We start from the raw sequence: 22,747 nt of genomic DNA, 5'->3' as shown, positions 1-22,747 counted from the left end.
AATCCGTCTCGATAAATACATTATTAATTTTTATAATTTCTTGTTGATAGAAGATTAAATATATCTGCTTGCGATGAAAAATTTGTTTCGGTATACGCATACATGTTAGTTATTATGAAAAAATAACACAGAGTTCTTAGCATTTTAGCACCAAAACCATAAGCTACCTTACCCAAATTATTCTTTTGCATATTAGACGCTAAAAAAGAAACAGACTAGAATAACAATTATAATTTCATATCATAGACTAGAATAACAATTATAATTTCCACTGCTCAGAACCCAAAAAAATACCCAATGAACACACTATTACTTCCTACATTTTAGAACCAGATTAGACAAATTCCTACTCCACACAAACTAAATTACATCAGTGTATCCCATCTATTTAACAATATCATTACTCACAAATAATCTGTGTTTATTGGGCTATCGCGCGCGTGGCGCGCGATGGCTCAACTAGTTGTTTGAAAAATTTATACTTAACTAATACAAGTATATATTTTCTCTTGTAAAATGGATTTCAAGAAAAGTTTATATTGTTTGAAAAGTTTATATTGTTTATACTTTAACATATATTGTTTGAAAAGTTTTTCCATTTCCAAATTCCCAGTTGCTTACTTCCTAGAAATAAGATTCCAAGTCAAGGAATAAAAAACGGATAATACTAATTTCCAAAAATGTAAAATGGAATCATATCATTCCAAAAGAAATTGTTTAAGCACTGTAGAGCTAGCTTCCAAGTAGATAATAAAGCCGTGGTGCTAAAGAAAAAGTTGGTTGTGAAGGTTTATAATCCAACAATGCCGTAGACAAATTCAATCAAATAAAATATCAATATAAATAAATTAATAAAATCATTAAAAAGTGCTTAATACGCTTTCAAATATTCCCTACATTTTCATTCAACATCCAAATATCTATATATATTCCCTACATTTTCATTCACCTACAAAAATCTAAAGACATACTCATTTTATTTTCTTTCTCATCAAAAACATAAAAATTTTTTATTTCAAATTTAATCCTCAATTTCATACCTTTACTTTTTCTACAACAAAGGTGTCATTTAACAAGAAACCCAAAAACTCAAAAAAAAAAAAAAAAAAAAAAAAATGGACTTCTTTGATGAATTTGAAGAATCAGAGGTGATGTTCTCAGACTACTCATCATCGGATGAAAGTGTTGAAACAAGCGACGAGACCGAAAGCGGCGATGATCGAAGATGGAAGCATTATTACAATCAATCAAACCATCCAAGGATGATGTTGAAGAGCATAAAGTGTCATAAGAAAAAACCAAGAATAAGCTCTTCTATGCCGGTTAATATCCCGGCAATGAGCTCTTTTCGGTTCGGTATCGAACCACTCGATGAGAATGACAAGGACAATGATGATGAAGATGATCTAATGAGGAGATTGCCTCCACATTTGATTGTGGAAAGAAGGGACAATGAAGAAATGGCAAGGTCATTTAGTCCTTTAAAAGGGAAAAATTTGTGTGAAGCTAGGAACAACATCCTCAGAATGACTGGATTTCTTGAGAGATGATAGTTTAATTAATTTTTGTTTTCTTACAAAAAATGATGATTTTGGATGTGTTTAATAATTTGATAGGATAGAAAAAAAAAAGAGAAATAAAAATGTGTGAAGGATAAAAGGAGGAAAAAAATGATTTAAAAAATCAGATTCCTTCTGGCAAGAGTTAACCACCATATTTTTAAAATTATACTCCATATTCCGTATATTATTTGATTGGGAGTTTTAGATAGACGGAAAGAAATGTTAATTACATTGAGTTGTATCTTCATGGGTTTTCTCATTTAGGTTTTTGCCTGTGAAGTTTCTGAACAAACTAATGTAAATTTGATACTTTTGTATAATGTATAGTTTTAATGTAATAATACATAAATGTTGCGCCCTTAAGATCGAGAAGGGTCCTAATATACCATATTAGTAAGGGTTCCCTTTTAAAAAAAAAAAAAAAAAAAAAGTGGGTAATTTTTTTTTATTACATCCAAGTCCAAGTTTGAATTATATATTGGTTCATGTCAATTGATGTTTTTTTTAATCGTTTCTTGTGTTTAATATAGTCATTGGCATTATATTAATCACTGGTCCTCTTTATCAATAAAATTATTGTAAAGCTAATTGAGCAAAAAAATAATAATAATAAAAAAAAAAAAAAAAAAAAAAACAGTTATAATAGAATGTATTTCAATTGCCATTCATTTTCATCAATGAGATCAATCCATCCTTATCTCTTCATCCATATTTGAACTCCAATAATGACATCTTTATAATAACAAAGCAATTCAAATTGAAACTCACCGTCATTAAGATATAACTAACTCTGTATTTGAATTTAATAGTTAGATCATTCTGACTTGCGCTTCATTATAAAAAAGATCTACCTATTAAAAGCTTTATTTAACTGAATAATGAGAAAATTAAGTAAATAAATACAAGTTATAACAGTAATAACACTATATGAGATTGTAAACTTGTAAAGTTGTAATACTTCATATAGTGTTAGAGTTCACCTACCAAACAAGAAAGTCAACATCAAATGCCTTCAGTATTGTTCCTGCTATTTAGCAAGGGCCTGAAATTAAGAAATGAACTCAACTTGCTTCAACCCTTTTTTTTTTTAATGGTTGTTCTATTATTTTATTCAAAGGGATTAAACAAGTATTGTAGTCATAGAGACTATATTAGATTCCGTTATGTGATAACTTTGATAAGGCGATGCAGACCAATTACCCAAGTCAAATTAAAATTTTAAATTACTTGTCCTTTATCTTCTGTTCATCTCCCCTCAATAAAATACAAAATAAATCATAAAAAGAAAAAAAATCTCCATGTTCACTCAAGTCTCAAGGGTTACCCAACTTACTTCATGTTGTGTAATTCTTAAAGTTAATTAAGCATATGTAAAAAAATAAAATAAAAAGTCACAAGGGAGAAATTAAAGATGGTAGAAATAATTATTAAGAGATTTTATATTTAATATTTTATATTTAAAAATAATTAAGGATGGTCAATTTGTTTGGCCAATTAAGCAAATATTTAGATTGATTCTGTTAGGACTTTCATACAACAATTTTATTTTATTGAAGAGATTGTTTGGAAAAAAAAAGGGTAGAACTAAATTAAAAATTATTGGTATTAGTATAATTTAAGCAAAAATTTATTTTTTTTCCCAATATTTAACAATGCAATTTTAATTTTAAATATCCTATACTTTTAGTTCTAACGATTGGATATAAGGACATATTTAATTATATAATTAAAGGTAATTATTTAATTGTGTTGATTTGAGTTCAATCTCTTATAGTTAACTAGTTTTGTGTCCCGTGCGATACCAAGGTTGAATAAATTTTAAGATAAATTTTTAATCTAAATGTCAAACTTTACAATATATCATTGATACAAAATTATTAGTTAGGAATTGATGTGCTTTAATTTTGTGACGGTTTGCTATCTAGTAGGCATGCAATGACTAATAATAATGTTGGTGGAAATATTCGATTTGATACATTGAAAAAAATAACAAAAAAATAGCAAAAAATAAATTAAATAAAATAAATGTTTAAGCCCCCAATGGGTTGACCCGAGCCCAAAACTTTGCGTAAGGGTTGAAGTGTTGAACATTTCTTGATTCATAATCTGAAATGAACCAATCGAAGATGACTTATGACCAGACTCTAATTGACAGGTCTACATTGTAATAAAATTCTATTATATTATTATTTTAACCGATTAGTATATGTTATATAAATGGATGTTTTATGCTTTAAACTAATTCCTCCGCTCCAAAAAATATTATGACATAAAAAATGATAAATTTATATGATAATTTTTTAGAATTATAATCTAATAATTATAATTCAATTTGTACATCTGAAATATTGGTATTTTATCGAAAATAAAAATTCTAAACTAAAAATTTTATCCTAAAATTCTATCCAAATAGAATTGTAAAGTAACTTTTTTATCTTATAAAGTCTATTTAACTCTATCCAACGTGGCGTGACACTTGGCAAAAAGTTGAAATGCTAAGTGTCGCTATCTTGTGACCTGATCAAAAGTTTAGCTTTATATATTACGGAGTAGTTATATGATACCAATGACAATTTTGGTCAAACCTTTGTGGGGAATTTTTTTTGGATAATTATCATTAGTATACTATTGGTTTTGGCTTTTGTCAATGGTACACCCTCTCTGATTATACTCCATCCGTCCCCAATTGATAGCCACTTTTGCTAAAAAATCACGGGAATTAAGGAGAAATAAAGAAAGTACATTAAAAAGGTAAATTTACATTGGGTATGCAAAAAAATAGAGAGAGAAAGTAAATAAAGTACATGAGAAAGTTAAATTTGCACAAATATTTTTGCAAATGTTAGAGAATTTTGGTAATATATATATATATATATATATATATATATATATATATATATATATATATATATATTTTATTCACCAAAAATGGCAAAAGTGACTATCAATCGGGGATGGATGGAGTATTTATCAGCGGCACACATGTATTTTAGACTAATTAACTATTGTGACTAATCCGTTAAGTAAACGTTTAATCACCTTTAATCTGTATATCATTGGTAAACCTCGGTTGGTATTGGCATTTCTTATTGATATACCCTTAATTTATTTATTTTGTCTTCTCACTAGTATGTCTAATGTATCGATGTGCAAGTAAAAATTTATTCAACTATAAAATTTTGGGGGTCATTTTAAGTCTTAAGGGTTCAAATTGATCTCGAAATTAGCAAAAAAAAATAATAAATAAATAAAACAACATAAATGTCTCGTATGCATATCAAGAAATGTTTCAATTTGCGAGTCATTATTTTTTATGTGCTAATAATTATTTAGTTAAGGTTTTAGGGGTCAATTTTACCCCTTATGAAGTACAATTTATATACCTTTTTCTTGTATCTTTTCCATTCCCTATAAAATGAAATTCCAAGTCAAGGTATAAAAAAAAGGATAATACTTACTTCTAAAAATGTAAATTGTAAAATGGAATCATACCATTCCTAAAGAAATTGTATAAGCAACTATAGAGCTTCCAAAACCAAAGCCGTGGAGCTTAAGAAAAAGGTGGTTTGTGAAGGTTTGTAATCCAACAAAGCCGTAGACAAATTCATTTTTTTTTTTTTTACGAGATGGACAAATTCAATCGAATAAAATTTCATTAAAATCAAGAATAATAAATTTATAATAATAAATCAACAAAAAGTGCTTTGTACGCTTTCAATTATGTAATATTCCATTATTCCCTACGTTTTCCTTCAATATCCAAATATCTATATATACATGTGGAGTGGTTTCTTCATCCTAAAAATCAAAATACAGCTAATCTTATTTTCTTTCTCACCTAAAACAAAAAAATCTTTTCAAAGTTAATCCTCATTTCTATTACTATTGTTTAAGACAATAAACAAAAAAACCCCTCATTTTCTTTTCTACAACAAAGGTGTCATTTTACAAGAAAACCCAAAAACTCAAAAAAAATGGACTTCTTTGATGAATTTAAAGAATCAGAGGTGATGTTCGCAGAGTACTCATCATCGGATGAAAGTGTGGAATCAAGCGACGAAAACGAGAGCGATGATCGGAGATTAAAGCATTTTAGACGAATATGTCAAGCGAACCATCCAAGGATGATGATGAAGAGCATGAAAAGTCATAAGAAAAAAACCAAGGGTAAGCTCTTCTATGCCGGTTAATATACCGGCAGTGAGCTCTTTTCGGTTCGGTATCGAACCGTTCGATGAGGACGAGGACGAGGACAATGATGATGATGATCTAATGAGGAGATTACCTCCACATTTGATTGTGGAAAGAAGAGACAATGAAGAAATGGCAAGGTCATTTAGTCCTTTGAAAGGCAAAAATTTGTGTGAAGCTAGGAACAACATCCTCAGAATGACTGGTTTTCTTGAGAGATGATAGTTTAATTAATTTTTGTTTTCTTACAAAACAAAAACGAAAAAAAAAAATGATTTTTGGTGTGTTTAATTAGATAGGATGAAATGAGAGGAAAAAAAAAATGTGTGAAGGAGAAAGGGAAAAAACTGCTACTCCGTAAATCAGATTTAAAAAAATAAATAAATAAATAAAATAAAAAAAAAAAAAAGAGTTTTCTTGTTTCTTTTTTAAAAAATATACTCCATATTCCGTATATTATTTGGTTAGGAGTTTTAGATCGAGGAAAACATAGTTATTTACATTGACTTGTATTTTCATGGGTTTTCTCATTTGGATTTTTGCCCGTGAATTTATTTGAATTTTCATGGGTTTTTTCATTTGAGTTTTTGCCCGTGAAATTATTAAACAAGTGAATGTAAATTTGATACTTTTGTATAATGTATAATTAATTAGTTATTGATGTAATAATAGTACATGCTACGCACTTGAGGGTAGAGTCGTCTATTTATACTCAATAAATATTCTTATCTTCAATATGCACTGTAATTTATTACAAGTACATACGTAGTATTTTGTGATTCCATTTGATATTTTGATTCTTTACCAATTCAAATCTATACTCAAACTAACATCCAAGTCCAAGTTTGTACGTAGTATACTAGTACATTGTTTCAAGTGAAAGGCCCAATCTTATTTTGTTGATACTACATTTGTAATTTGTCTATATAAATATTTGCCCACACCTGTATTTAACACTGATCTTTATATTATCAATAAAATAATTTAAAAGCTAATTGAGCTAAAACGAACTAATCAAATTGAAGTAAATATTTCAATTGCCACACATTACCATCAAACATCAACAATTCCATATTTGATCTCTAATATCATGGCTTCCTTATAAGACCAGCAACAATGCCATTCGAGTATTCGAGCTCAAGCTTAACTAATTACACATGCATTCAAACTTAAGCCATGAATTGAGCTATTTTGATTAGTTGAATAAGTAAGTTTACAATTTAGCTTCTTGAGTCGATATTTATTATATTCAACTCATGAAAATTTCAAATGGAAATCAAATAGTTCACAAACAAAATACACTATCCTTTTATAGTGAATGGGTCTTAATGGAACTAAAAGAAATTCAAGTTAACCAGATTGAATTAAAATGCTTAATTCGTAAGAAAAAAAATAAAAAAAAAAAAAATTGAAATTAAGTCATATAATAATAGAAAAAATAAAAGATAAAAGCTAACGAATATTCCGAATGTGTTAAATAAGATAACTAAAAGTAGAACATTAATTTGAAATAAACAATTTTTATTAACACCCCAAGATCCAACCTAATATAATGTTTCATTTCACCCATCAATACAAAAAGTCAACATCAAATGCCTCGAGTATATGTTCCTGTTATTCAGCATGGGCTTAAAATTAAGAAATAATTTCAATTTGCTTCAGCTCTTTCTATTGGTTATTCTATTTTTTTATTTAAAAGGATTAAACAAATGTAAAGACTATATTAGATTCTGTTAATTGAAATTTATTGATAAGCTGATGCGGACCAATCACCCAAGTCAAATTAACATTTTAAATAGCTTGTACTTCATCTTCTTATCATCTCCTGTCAATATAGTAATTAAAAAAAGAAAAAAAAAAAAAAATATATATATATATATATATAAAGCACATAAAATGAAAATAAAAGAAAAATGAATGTTTTAGTTCACCTAAGTCTCAAGGAAAGAAGATTAAATATTATTAAAATACTTGAGAATAAAAGATAATTAAGGATCCAAAGGTCAATTTGTTTGAGCAATTAAGCAAATATTAGGATTGATTCTGTTAGAACTTTTCTACAACAAATTTCATTTCTTTATTCAAGAGATTGTTTGAGAAAAAGATAGAACTAGTCATGATACAATTAGAACTCATTACAATTTACAAGTATTATTCGCATACAAAAAAAATGCATAATTTATTAGTATTATACAATTATACTTTTTTTTTGATAAGATATTATACAATTATACTTGATGCACAAGGTCTTTACATTTTTATTTTTATTTTTATTTTTTGAAGAAAGGTCTTTACAATACTTTAGAACACAGTAGTAATTAATTAAAAATTGTGTACTCCAAATTAAACATTGGATATACTACCTCTTTTTATGACAGTTCGGCTCACTTACTATTCATGTAATCAAAATAAAATAAAATTGACCACATATTTTGATTTATACAATCAATTTAAATTAGCATGAGAGATCTTAATTATTAGATTCCGCTGATTATAAATTTTTTAAATATCAACTTTTTATAATTTTCATTTATACATAAACGAAGATATTCAGGGTAACTATAAGCTTACACATTCAATGCTCATCCTAAGATCATGTCAAGGGCTCGGTACATATGTTTTGCTATTGCCTAGTAGATTCACATTGGAATGATTACGTTAGTTCAATATAAGTTTTAGTGAGTTTTGAAACTAGGGCATGTCAAGATTGTCAACTTCATGTCATGTTGGTATCTCATAGCACAACATAAAACACGAACTAAACATCTAAATTAGGTTTGTTCACCTCATGGTTGAACTATTTCTTCAAGCACTTGATAATCAAACTTATGACGAATTGCCAAAGATTAAGAATGGAATAATTTTCAAACTATAATCGTTAGAAATGAAACTTTTACTTTGAATAATGGAAAAATTAAAAATTTCTTCATAATATGGTATTACTCATTTATAAATACACGTGTACACATACACATACACATACACACTAAATAAATAAATAAAATACTACTAGTAGTACATAAAATAAATCAAGAAATAGATTTGTCAAATACGTTCCCTTGGAAGCGACAATTCCAGAACTTTCTTAAAGTACAGCACATCAAAATTAAAAGCCCACGTTTTTTTTTTTTTTTTTTGAATAGAAAAGCCCACGTATATAATTTAACAAAGCATCTAATAAATCCAAAAATATATCCAATATAAAATGTATTAGCCACGTGTTAAGAATATGGTTACGTGCTGGTAATAAAGACTTCTCTTAGCAATTCCAACTCTAATTAAGTTAATCATAATCACTCTGATTAAGGCTAACGTAATTAGCTTGTATTTCCAGCTCGGATGTACATGTTCACTTTGGTCATATAATGCTGTTAAAAAATGAAATAAATTAATTAATGCATTAAATTAAATAATACTATTAGACGTAAAAAGGATTTGATTGGCAGCTTTTAGGTTGGATTATTCATCTTTACGTGTCAACTCTATACAAAATGACAAACTTTTTATTAAGACTTTTTGTCAAGCAAGATCTATAATTATATATTGATTTTATATCTTTATATATGGTAAAATTTATACTATAGTTTATATATGCTTACTAAATTACTTACACTTCATTCCTAATTGGGTGATAGCTTCAACTTTACTTAAACTATTTTATATAAAGTGGTGGGATTTATCTTTAGTTTTCCAAGATGCTAATTGGTTATTTAGTTATTATTTCATGATGCTTATCACAATGTGTTAATGGTGAATTGGTGATAAGTTTGGATTAATGGATGTCTATATTTGACGATTTTAAGTAGTTAGTTGTTGATTGACACAATAACAAATTTAGACTAAAAGATGTGTGTATGGATACATTTTAATTTAAAGATAGATAAGCATACCTAGAGAAACATTACTAATTAGAGGGTTTGTTTATCACTTCATCTAATTACAACATTTGGATAACATTATTTTGTTGAACAAATGTTATAAAATTGTTAATGGCAAGTATACAATGACCAAAACCAGTGGTTTATGGGATAAAATTCCACTAGAGGCACTTAGGGATGGGAATTTCATTACCTTTCCACCACTTTCAAAGTGCATGCCTAGCCCACTAATCCAAGTCTGTGAGAGGTTCTAACCCAGTAGGGCGTTAGGGCCCTTCTTCCTTACAAAAAAAAAATGTATATAATGACCAAATAATTTACTTATACTTTATCCTTATCTTTCATTGTAAGATCAAATTTGTGACCCAAAACTGATAATAAGAATTTAATATGACTTGAATTTAACTTGTATCAATTATCCTCAATTTTAAACCAAACAAGTTACTGCCTAAATTAAAGTTAGGCCAAGTCAAGATCACTCGAAATTAATTGAAATTAACACTCACCCAATATTTAACTTAAAATGAATGTCTTTGCATCTATTTATTTCTAACTTAAGCACAAAGACATAAGTAAGAAATAATGCCTTTTTCTAAATTTAATATAAAAATAAAAATTTTGAAATTTTATTGCGTATCAAAAATAGAAAATACAACCCATAGAAATTACATCCCAATCCCCAAATTCTCCCCTAATGAAGGAATCATTAAGCATATACGAGTGTCACTATTTATTCCTTATGAGTAATGACATTATTAAATTAGAATTTCTCTCCTATAAAATCCATTGAAATATGTTATTTCCTTAAAATAAAATAAAATAAAATAATTGACCAAGATTAAGTTCCAACAAAGTCGTGGGCTGAAAGAAAACACAAGAGCAAGTTTCGGAACCCAAACACCATACACAATATCAATGTCGCCATTACGTTTCATTTTGTCCAATTTATATTCCCTTTTAAGGGTCCATTTTCCTATTTGATACCCTTCACCTCCCATTTCCTTTATATACCCATTTACTTTACACCCTTTACTACCAGTTCATACTCTTCATTTTTCTTGCTCGTCATAATAAACTCATCTTCTAATCCCTCCAAATCATTATTCAATTTTTCGAGTTTTTTAAATAGTCATAAAAGGCAGTGGTGTAGACAGGATTTGATTCAAGGGTTCTGCCTAGCTACAAGACTCGCTAAACACTTGAAGAAAACCTTTCTTTTGATTTTCCTTCTTTACTAAGCTTCATGGATTTTGTTGAGTTTCAAGAGTCCGATGTGATGTTTTCGGACTACTCGTCGGATCAAAGCATGGAATGCAACAATGAAAATGAAGAAAACGTTGAGTGGACGCGCAAGCATAACAACATCCAAACTAATGGGTCGTCGAAAATGGTGTTGAAAAGGAGGAAGAGTCTTAAGAAGAAGACACAGAAGGTTAGCTCCTCTTTGCCCATTCATATACCGGGAAGCGGGAACCAGCAGTACTCTTTCCGGTATGAAAGCGACGAGGCAAGTTCGGATTTAGATGATGAAGATCAAATGATGAGGTTACCTCCACATTTGATTGTTGAGAGAAGACGGGCTAATAAAGATATAGCAAGGTCATTTCCTCTCAAAGAAAGGAATTTGTATTACGTTAGAAACTGCATTATTATGATGAATGACGAGCTATCTTAACTGATGATTGTGTCAAAAAAAAAATCTTAACTGATGATAGTTTTTTTGAGATAATTCTCAATCTTATTTGCAGAGGATTCAGAACAAATTAATAGTTTCTGTCTTTATTTATTTTTTTAGGTGATTTTTGATCTAAAGGAAAGAGATCAAGTCTGTTGTACATACAAGTATACTGAGCTTTATGGGTTTTCCTTGTGGTTTTTGCCTGTAAAGTTGTACTTTAGAATAAGCAAATTAATAGAAATATGAAAATTTTCATGTAGCATGTCTTATTTAACACATCAAATATACTACTTTTGTTTAATATCTTATCTATACGTTCAAAATAAATATAGTATGTTATATTAAACTCGACTCGTTTACATCCTACCTTTGAGCTTTTTATTTTTGGGTGCAAAACTTACACCCTTCATTAATGGTAGCTCTTATTCTTGTAAGCAGCAAGGGAGGGACGAGGGTGCCCTGTCCATCCTCGGAAGGGTGTACTGTGAATGAGTAGTGTCTTGACATCCATATAAAGGTGTAAATACAATTTAATTTCATTGAAAAGAATGGAGGTGTATCAACAATGAAGACAGACTATATACAAAATTATGCTGCCAGAGGCCTAAAATAAGGATGTACTGTCATAATGAATCAAAAGCTACTGGAATCTAAAATCAGAAAAAAGAGACGATAGTACAGTACTGCAACCCAAATGTTCAAAATTGAGGCAGATTCTTTGTATGGTTACAACGTAGTTGTAGTAGTTTAAAGCGATTGCTGTGACAAAAATAACAAAAATAAAAGCATTAAGATCAATTGACAATCCAAATATTGATACTATGCATTTGATTGACTACAAAAAGGTTGCAGAATGGTTACCTGCCTCCAGTGTGAGGCACTGAAAATAAGCGTAATGTCCATTAACCAATCAAGGATTCATCGACAAACTGTCCAATTTTCAGAGCCTCTGAGATGATGCTCTCTTAACCTTGATTTTCGTACTCTTGGGTATGTATGAGAAGTTTCCAATCTCAGTGGCAGCAGGTGTCCTGTAAATATAATATGATAATTAGTGCAGGTTGATGAAAATAGGATGAAAAGGTATTCAAAGTTAAAGCTACATTTTCGATAAACAAGAAAAAAGCATGTTACCTTACCTGCTAGGATAAGTGTTTTTAACATCTCTCAATGGAGCACGGAGTCCACTGGCACGAGAACCAGATGAGCCAAATTTAAATGATGATACTACAGACACGAATTTTTCAATTGATTTCCCAGATATATCAGAGTAATGTCCCAAATGGGAAATTTTGCACCCAAATTTTTCTTCTTTGGGCTCCACATCTGTTGTTTTATCACCACCAGCTGAAAGGTCAGCACCTAGTCCAGAAGACACAGAAACCAGAGTTTAAGATGTATGATGTATCCCGCTAATCCAAAGAATTGGAAATGCTTGATGCAAAGCGAGTACTGAGCATCAGATCCATAGCAAATTATCATTAATCACACATCACATTGCATAGGAGCACACACTATGTTGACAACATTTACATAAATGTAACTGTAAAGAATAGTCTCATGACCCCAGAATAGTCATAGCCCAACATGATGTAATTTTAAGAAGCCTTAAGAAAACTGTTAACAAGGATATTCTTCCAAAATTCTTTCTGTATTGTCGAACCTAAATATGCAAGAGTATTGACTAAAACCTAAGCTAATTCAAGAACACAGTGAAGAGGTGAAATGTCCACAAATGTATATGAACAAATTGCCAACTGCCAAATTTGTCTCACATAAAGAGCATGGCATTAGAGAATTTTGCAAAACACTTAAAAAGGAATGTTTAAACAAGTAGTATACAAAGTATTATATCTTGTTCACGTATGCGTATCACCTTATTCACTTTTCCAGCATATAATCTTGGAGTCTAGGACAAAAGGTGTTTAGGCATGGATCTCATGACCTTTGAGATCACATCAACGAATCAATATAACAGACTAACAAGGAGAATGACACAGATAAATCTGTAGGTCAAGCTACTAGCTTTCAACATGGAATAACCACCTCTATACACTATTTCACGTTTGGAAAGCACCATGGGGAATAAGATGTAAATTCACAAATTAAAAGAAACTCATATTACAGAGATCCAGCCAAAAAGCAAATCACAGAGGGCAATTACAAATTATTTTGAGGAAAGTTCAGTAACTTATTTTGAAAAAACATGCCAAAGTCAACATGAAATACATTTTGTGGCTGAAGAAGTATCTTGTTCAATGGAAACTGTAAGGGAAAATTCTCAATTTCAACAACAAAAAGCTAACAAGATGATTAGTAAGTACAGAGGAGAATAGTAACAAAATATGGTTCAGACCTCAATTTACTAATCACTAATAGAAAATTCATCATCTATAGAAGATGACACGATAGTGACAACAGTTTACATTCACACAACAAACTCTCAATCTGTTTAAGGCTGCATCAGTGCATCCTCCTATGTTCTCGCTATATCTCATCACATAATGGAAACCAAAAAATCTTTTCTCACATACTCCCTTTGTTCTTTTTATGTTCTACTCAGTTACTAGAGATACGCTATTTAAGATAATATTAAAGAATGTGAGTGGGTTTGTGTAAGAAAAAGGTGAATAAAGTAAGAGAGTGAGTATGGTAATTATTGTGGGGTTTAAGGGGTAAGATGGTAAAAAGGTATGCCAAAATTAGAAATAAGTAAAGTGAATAGAACAAAAAAGGAATAAGGGAATATTTCACTACACCACTCCTATTAAAAGGAGTTTGGAGGTGTAAGAGATTCTCTTAAATAATGGCTCTCACTAATTATAACCACACACTATTCTTAGTCAAAGAGAACCAACCAAGCCCCAAGAATGCTTAATCTACTAAAATGTACATCTTAAATTTTCATCACAGCTTCTATCTCTAGAAGACACTTCCTCCATCAGTCCATTCCATATTAATCAAAACGTTAGTCCTTTCAAGGTCCAAATTTGTAAGTTTTGACCGCAATTTATTTAATATACATAGAAAAAATCATAAAATATCTTGTTAGAATTATTTTATGAATTTATGTGTCTTCCAAATACTAACTAATGTTCGAATTGTGTCTTGCAGACTGTGTAGCGGCTAATGTTTTCTATAACATATCACAATGGAGTTGTAAAACTAAAATTTGGTGGCAGTTATTCTATGCAATCTATAATTGCCAATTATCATTAACAATCAACCAAATTGCCTGATAGGATTATTAGAAAGCTACACACAGCAGTGTCAAGAAAGCTACTGTTACAGGCAAAAAGAAGCATACCTTTTGCTTCCTCATATGTATCTGTTCGAGCATGCTTTTTCTCTACGTGTTCCTGAAAGATCACAAGTCAGTATTAATTAAACAAACTATGGTTATAGATGCACTGCGGCTAAAAAGTAAATAGGAATATTGAAACCTAAAAACTCACCTCAGGGTCAAGACTAGAAGAAGCTTTTCTTTTAATATACAAGTCTTCATCATAGTTATTACCAACTGCAGCCATTTCTGGTAAACACTCTTCACTATTGTCACCGTCAATAGAAGAATTGTCTTTGACTAAGCACTTATCATTTACAAAACTTCCAGTGGTTTTCGACTTAGGCTTAAAGTAGGAACTTTTAATGACAACCTTTTTACCAGACCCCAATAATTGATCCTCATCTGGCTTATCTACAAAATAAGAACGCCTCAAAGTCATCCTGTTAGTTTTACAATCAGGATCACGCTCACATACTGAATTATGATGAAAAGAAGAGCTCTTGACAGGGGATTCCTGCTCCTGCAGGTTTTCCTTTTCTGAGACTATTCCGAGACCATGCTCATCAACATTCCCCCTACGCAATACTAAGCAAGGTTTATGAATTGAACGATGGGATTGCTCCAAAGGATTTTGCCCCAGACTTCCTACAGAAGTTATACAGTCAATGGCATTACATATGGGTTTTCAAAATTGCAACAGAAACTTGTGGTACAAATACTGATTCAAAAACTAAAATAAAGCTAACCCTCTTACCATCAACTGGAGAGTCATTATCTTCAACCTCTTTTTGGGAAAACCCATTCTTCATCTGCAGAGTATTTTAAGGAAAATAAATAAATAACCATGGCAGAATTTGCCACATGAATCATAACAATATAACATCGTATAAAAGGGGACAGCAGAAAAAAGTTTTCTATGAACTTACAGAATTATGAGAAGACACGTTATCTCCCTGAACCACCTGATCAAGCAAGGATTCAAATGGTGAATCATCTGCTTTACAGGCTTTGTTGGATCCAAAAACTTGTTTCATCAGAGTAGGGGAGTCATTTCCTGAATCTGAATCTTTTGGTGAGACTCGAGGGATCCTGAACTTCCTCTTTGCTTCTAGTGATGCAAAACCTAAACAAGTTAAGGAACATAAAAGCAAACATTATGCAGAAAAATCCAATCCAAATAAAAAGAAATCTGACGCTCAAAATGCTCAGTTTGTTTGAAGACCTAAATCATTGAGAATCTCTGGAAAGAAAATTGATTCTGGGCTTAATTATTATTCTTTTAGTTAATTCTGGGAGTGGCTACTATATCTATAATTTCTGTAGATGTCCAGTGTCTTCTTCTCACATCAATTCTGCACCAGCTTAAAGTCTATTACACTAAGATATATTTATATATTTTTTGTTGAAGAAAAATAACACAATCTATAAACGGATTTGTAGAACAGTAGAACAGTAGAAAATATATGAAAAAAGGGGAAGATAAATGCAAGGATACAGAAGTAGTTAGTCATAACATTCTTCTGCACAGGCAAATCCAGCTTCTTCTTGTTGCTTTCAGGTCTAAAATCTTTGAGTTGAGAAGATGTATGCAACACTGAATTCTCATGACCATTCTCATCCTGTAAGGTAAAAAAAATGGACAATGAGGGTTCGGAAAAGATAATGGACAGCGTATAAATCTGCTACTGTGTCTAGTCTTTAATCTTATCTCATGATCTGAATGAGCTACGCCTAACCTTGTGCAGTTACCCCAAGTGTGCATAGTTTCACAGCAATTCTAGCCTCGTAATATAATGTCAGACCACTACACTGGCCAATGCAATGGAGTTGATTGCTATGCACTTCTAAGTTATAATATTAGACATCACCATAGCTAAAAAGCAGAGTTATATATACATGCTTCTGCATCCTAACAATTCAACTTTAACCATGTGTGTGGTTGTTTGTGCTGTTCATCCTGAACACATCGCTAGTCCTACAAGTTAAATATGCTTGTCCTATATAGATTGTCAATTGTGGCCTTATTTTTTAAGAGCATCATTAAATTACATTATAAAGCCCTCCTGTGCCTGACTTATGCTCCACAAAATCTTGGTTATCAAAGAAAGGCAGCAACGTACATAACATCCTAAACTATCTATTTTGAGTCAATCCCCAGTTGAAAGCAATTCCTAGAAAAGCTTGTTTCAATTTAAACAAAACAATTAATGCTCATTGAAAAGGAAGACATATACAGTATAATAATGTTTACAAAGGATACAGTACCTGAAATGGTAGTTTAGTTATCGGATCAAGATCACCTTTTGCTATGGCTTTGACTACTTGTTGAGGCATCAATGTAAGAACTGGTTAAGGTTAATCACATGTACTTCTGAAATTTATATAAAATTAGTATGAATTTGCAATAAGAAGACTATGCAAGGATATGGGCCTAAAAAATCAGTATCTCCATCAATACTGTCTGTGATATTTGTTAGGTTCACAATATCCTCTTTGTTTGGATCATAAACTCTTTGATGCCGAAAAGTCCACACTGCTTTCTTGAAAGATTCCTCATAGAGAGGAGGAACAGCAACCGAGCTATACCTCAAGTGTTTAATTACCTAGAATTTTAAGAAAACGTAATAGCTTAAATTATAACTCAAAATCCCATTAGATAAACTTTCAGGGTCTTTGCTTTAGCTTTGTGGATGGTAAAATAATAAATAATACTATCATGCAAAACATGTCAGTTTTGATATTCAACAGAGTATTATATACCAAGTAAACGTGTGTACAACTGCTAACTGAAATTTCACCTTTTCATACGTTTTGAATTTGCTAATTAGGGAATAGGCTTTTTTCAGACCCATGCCAGGAAGTGATGGCAAATAGTCACAGCCACTAAGAATACACATCTCTTGTATCATGTCATTAGTAAATCCCGCAAAATTTAGATCCTTGTTGTATTGTAGCTTTTGATACAGAAATTCAACACCTTGTCCATATTTGTCCATCTTGTAAATGATCTGCAGTTGAACAAAATAAGATAAGTGCATCGGCGAAAAATTAAAAATAATTAGGATCCTTAAAGTTGCTTCTTCTTCAAATAAAAAAGAGAACTTTCAAGTAACCTAACCTTGTAGCCTTGTGGGTGTACAAAGTACAGGGAAAACTACAACATTTTTGTTTCTTAGCATAGTTATAAAGGATGTGTCCATTTGTGTGAACATTATAAGTTTATAGAAATCAGTCTTGTAATTGTGCATATGTGACAAACTCACAAGTTTAGTTAAACAAGGATTTATGTAAGACAAATAGACAATTGTCCCTCCACATAATACCTAAACTTGAAGGATACAATAGTGCTAAATATAAAAAGATTGTCCCATCAGGAAATGAAAACTGTTTAATTAGGCATGGAAAATGCTGAGTAGAAGATAACAGAGGCCTTAGTAATACATTGCCTATTACGGAGTACAATATTTGCTTTACATAATCCTTCACACTATCTTAAAAACACTTTTATGACAAAGTTCCAGTCTAGATGAAGGTGCAATAAATTACACCTAAGAAGCTCATATTGCTACTTACTCTTGGGCAACCAAATGCAATGAGGTCTGAGTCCTCTGTTATCACAGCATCAACCTGCTTAGTAATTGCCAAGAATGTCATTTGCGCATCTGCTTCATAAGGGGCCACTATATAGCAAACACTTTCCCGCTTCAAAACCTTGCAAGCAAAAAATCCTGTGAACTTTCATCTCGTTTGTAGAGATACACAACTCAAATATTTAACAGTTTACTAAAAGTAACTGCAACCAGAGCCATCAGAGTTGAAGACAGGGCAGTACCTGAATTAATTCATGAGCAATTGCTGGGGATATATCAACAGCCTTTTGGTAACATTCATAGGCAGCAGCTGAATTTCCACTTGACTCGTGTTCAATAGCGCGCTCTAGATTTTCTTTCCTAGAGCTGCATTTTAGCAAAAATTAAGTTAAGAATTTATCATTATTCTAGGGGTAAGGGATTCACAGCAAGAAAGTTCATGCTCAATCGATGGACAGACTGTGTATTAGACTATTAGTTATTCAAAGTGAACTGTCGCATGTGTTACTTTCTCCATGAAAAAAATGATTTTGTCATTTCATCAAGGTCATTAGACAAATCCTCTGTTCTCTTAACCCTGTCAAAAGCTTTCTGCAATAGTACAAGACCATAAGTGCCTTTCAAAGGGATTCCTCCTATATGTGGCAAATGGTAATAAGTTAAAAGGCACTGAGGCAGCCTAAGGAGATTACTTGTATAATTGTATTACAGCCTTGATACAGTAGTCTTTGGATGGCCAAGCAGGCCAATCGCTTAGAAAGAAATGAATTCAAATGATAGATGTTAAAAGATAACGCCTTCACTCAGTTTACAGCATCCAGTTAATTTTTTTGGCTTAGGCTTCACATACTTAACATTCAATTTAACAGAGATCTTAAATTAATTCGTTGGTTTCACTCAACTAGAGTAATTTTCAATATAAAGGAACTCATGTTAGGTTCCACTCGCCAAAACTAAGGGTTTAAATATGTATTTCAGTCATGCAGATCAAGAGAGATAAATTCGAAGCAATCTTGCCAGGAAAAAGACGCAAACTTCATATAACAAACTCTCTTTCAAAGAAAATCATTCATAGTATAGGGTCCTATAGCCTTTGATTTTCACGACTACGAGCTGATTTAACAACCCTAACACAAATTGTAAGAGACTCATAAGCACTTAATCCCCCTGATACTGTAAAGCAGAGAAATCACAGAACTTACAGATATAAACCCAAACTCATAATGATTTGGTAAAATCACGTAACCAGTGTTGATAGAACAGAATACACATGATTATTTTCAAAAGAAATACGCACATGGATACAAGCATACAGATTTTTTCTACACCATGGATACAACTTGTTTCCTAGTTAAATTTGGCACTTTACAACTTCAACTAATGTAACACCAATCCTAGATGCAGCAGCAAAATCCCATCTAGTATCCAAATTACATCTCCCACATTTTATGATGCTTTAATCACTGAGTTCCAAAGCAATAGATGTGTGCTTATTGCCACAGAAACCCATGTAAAAAGCCAATTATTTGCAAAGTGTTAAGTAATTTATGTCCATGGTAGAAAAATAGTTGCTTGAATTCCACCCAGTCCCCTACCATGATCCGGAACATTCGTTGGTACATGTTACACCTAACAGTGGTATAATTTTGGACTGATTTAAGTATTTAACAAAATTGTGTAGCAAATCAAGCTCCCATATCTGTTTCACTACATCAACATGCTACTGACAACACGGAATTTGCGAGGTTAGAGTGAATCATATATTCACTGTAAATTGTCCCCTGCATTTAACCAAAGCATTGCACTATATCGTCACAGCATTTGTATCGGCGATTCAAGGGCCTACAACTCAACCTGTCAAGGCTGTCATACACCTTACTCTTAGCTGTAGCCAAAGTGATTTGATGTTACCATGATCAAGTACCACAGTTTTTCATCCAGTCCAAATTGATTATGATCAACCAACATAATAATCAAACACAAAACAAAAAAAAGCTGCCACTTATTCATACAAGAAAGCCGCAAGGGTATTTAGAGGTGCCCACAAGAATAATGAATACTATGTCACATCCCAAATTTCCATGAGCTGTTTTAATATGCAAATTAAGCTAAACCAAAAATACTATAATAATTTAATCAAAAAATTATTCATTGGTGATCAGATGCTCCCACTTCAGTATTTCACAACAGATAAGAAACGGAAGCACATAAGATTTTGTCCATTTTAGACAAAGTTAATTGAGTCATTATTGAGAAACTTTCAGCTTCAGATTACAATGCAGTAGATTAGATCCATCACTGAGCTTTACAACAGTAAGGTCAATCAATAGTATTTCCAATCAAAGGTCTGTGCTTTACAACAGCGAGGATATGGCTAACAAAACCTCCCTAACTGTATATAGGTAAGGAATTCTTCTTGTTGTTAGTCTTCCATAAGTGGAAAACGTGCTAGAGGCACTAAAGTAATGGCATGCAATCCTTAATAATGAATATTATTTCCAAGGAGCAGCTGAGAATTAGAAACCTAGGTGTATGGCATGCACAATTACATCAAACATCATGCTCAAGTGTAGCTTAAAGATTAATAGCATGATATGTATGAGATGATGAAAACAGCATATTCCTTGCAATGAAATGATGCATACCGTGTACGTTTATTTTCCTGCTCACCCTTCATAGGCAAATCACCTCCATCAAAAACAAGAATGGGTTTGACACCATAATGACGCAACAAATTGACTCGGTGCATACAATAATCAATGTGCCTGACAATGCAAAACCGTTAGTATGTATATGATATCAAAGCTGAGGATCAATAATTAGACTAGCTACTAAAAAATGTTTCATAGTTCATATAGTAAAGTTTCTTTATCTTTTGATAATCTCTTTATTTCCTGATCTTATATTGACATATGAGTGCCATCTCCTCCCTTGACCTGTCTCAATCACATATTAACTGCATTAATTGTGTATACAGCTTGACAACTTGTCTTTCCAGTTTTAAAAGAAATCCTAACAAATATGAATATCAATTCCAGTCTATATGGACAAGTGTATGACTACCACTTCACAAGCATTTTTTGCAGCTAAAAGAAATCTACTCAGCTATGAACATTGAGATGGAGACCAATGGATCGAAGATGAAGGTGTTCCATTCATGTCAAAATTGATGACATTGTAATAACTGTAAACTTTATTCTGAGATCCACTGTCTTTTCTCACCTCTAATGTAATTCCACTCCACCTCTAATGTGGACTATGTGGAGGTTGGGAGATATGACATTAGAATAGAGAGGAAGCCACTAGATCAAACCCCCTATGCCAGCAATTCAATCAGGCATACACATGCATGCCAAATTGAAAATGCAAAATTTTAACTTTTTAATTTAATTGTGCTTTTGCTGTCAATAAAAAATAAAAAACTAATAAAAACAACACTGTAATCAGGATTTTAGTTTCCCTCAATAGCTGGGAAATGGGAACTGATACCATTAACATTAAAAGTAGAAGCTTAACCCCATATACCCAATTGAAATATTATCACCATAGTCAGATGCTAGGTCAAAATTCATCAAAAATAAAAACATTATTCCTACGATTCTTCAAATGGGTATTTCCAAAATGGTAAATCATACAAGGATATATCTCCACTTAAACAATAAAATCAACCTAATAGAATCCCAAAAATTAATACCAATTCATTCACTTCAATTGGGATTTATTCTTCTCAAACACAACCTTAATTATTAGCTAGGAAATTAATATAAACAACAACAACAACAACAACAACAACAACAACAAAATAAAGCTTAACCCCAAAAGGCCCAAATACCCAACTCAAATAAATCAGAAAACCATCCAAACAAATCTTAAATTAAAGTCATTTTTAACAAAATTCTCCAATTGGGTATTTCCAAAACTGCTAAAAAAATCAAAGATTTCATTTCCAATCAAACAAATAAAAAATTTAAAAAAAAAAATCCCAAAATCAAACATGATAAGCAAAACTTAAGGGAGATGAAATTGACCTAGAAGTAGGAATACCCTTGCAAAGCTGGGTACTACAAGATAAGGCACCTTTGTGTAGCCAAGAATAGGTATCAATGGCAACCCAACAACCCTGTAATTCCTTAATGTGTAATGGCGACATTATCGATTTTAGTTGCGGCAATAGCCCTTGTATCCCCATTTTTTAAGGGCACAAATATAATTGAACTAATTCGATGAAATTGAAAGAAATTTGGGAGAGAGAAATTGAAGGGGTTTTTAGGTTTAGAAGAAGAAAGGTTTCAGATGAGAAAGGCGCCTATGAACTCTGTTGTTGGCGGGAATGTACAGTAGTTTTGGTGTTAGAATTTGTGTTAGAAAATTGCACTCGGGTTAGTGAGTAATTAGCCAAGTCGTCTTCCCTGCGATGACATCATCATTTTGAGTCTTAAGATTTATACTTAACACTTTTCCCATTTTTCTTCAAAAATTTCAATACTCAACTTAAGACTTGAGATTGGGACTCACTTCACCCACTTAAATTTTATTTTATTATCCCTTTTTCTTTTTTTAAA

The 22,747-nt window shown here is 31.5% G+C and overlaps 2 protein-coding genes across 2 annotated transcripts; one reads left to right on the top strand and one right to left on the bottom strand.

The window, feature by feature from the left end:
* Positions 1-1,115: 1,115 nt before the first annotated feature.
* On the top strand, positions 1,116-1,550 carry LOC110691654. Its single transcript, XM_021868607.1, has one exon. It carries the CDS (start codon positions 1,116-1,118, stop codon positions 1,548-1,550), a length of 435 nt encoding a protein of 144 aa, XP_021724299.1.
* A 10,252-nt stretch (positions 1,551-11,802) lies between these two features.
* On the bottom strand, positions 11,803-22,747 carry LOC110690644 (exonuclease 1-like). The gene is made up of 15 exons (XM_021867499.1): positions 22,214-22,747; positions 20,831-20,950; positions 18,428-18,551; positions 18,169-18,306; positions 17,394-17,603; positions 17,023-17,198; positions 16,861-16,933; positions 16,091-16,214; positions 15,522-15,718; positions 15,350-15,404; positions 14,765-15,240; positions 14,617-14,668; positions 12,449-12,671; positions 12,171-12,340; positions 11,803-12,068 (listed from the first exon to the last, which is right to left on the bottom strand). Exons 1-14 carry the CDS (start codon positions 22,372-22,374, stop codon positions 12,250-12,252), a joined length of 2,220 nt encoding a protein of 739 aa, XP_021723191.1. The 5' UTR covers positions 22,375-22,747; the 3' UTR covers positions 11,803-12,068; positions 12,171-12,249.

The sequence above is a fragment of the Chenopodium quinoa genome, unplaced genomic scaffold, assembly GCF_001683475.1.
Source record: "Chenopodium quinoa cultivar QQ74 unplaced genomic scaffold, ASM168347v1, whole genome shotgun sequence".
NCBI lineage: Eukaryota > Viridiplantae > Streptophyta > Magnoliopsida > Caryophyllales > Amaranthaceae > Chenopodium > Chenopodium quinoa.
This window is presented reverse-complemented; position numbering and strand designations above follow the sequence as displayed.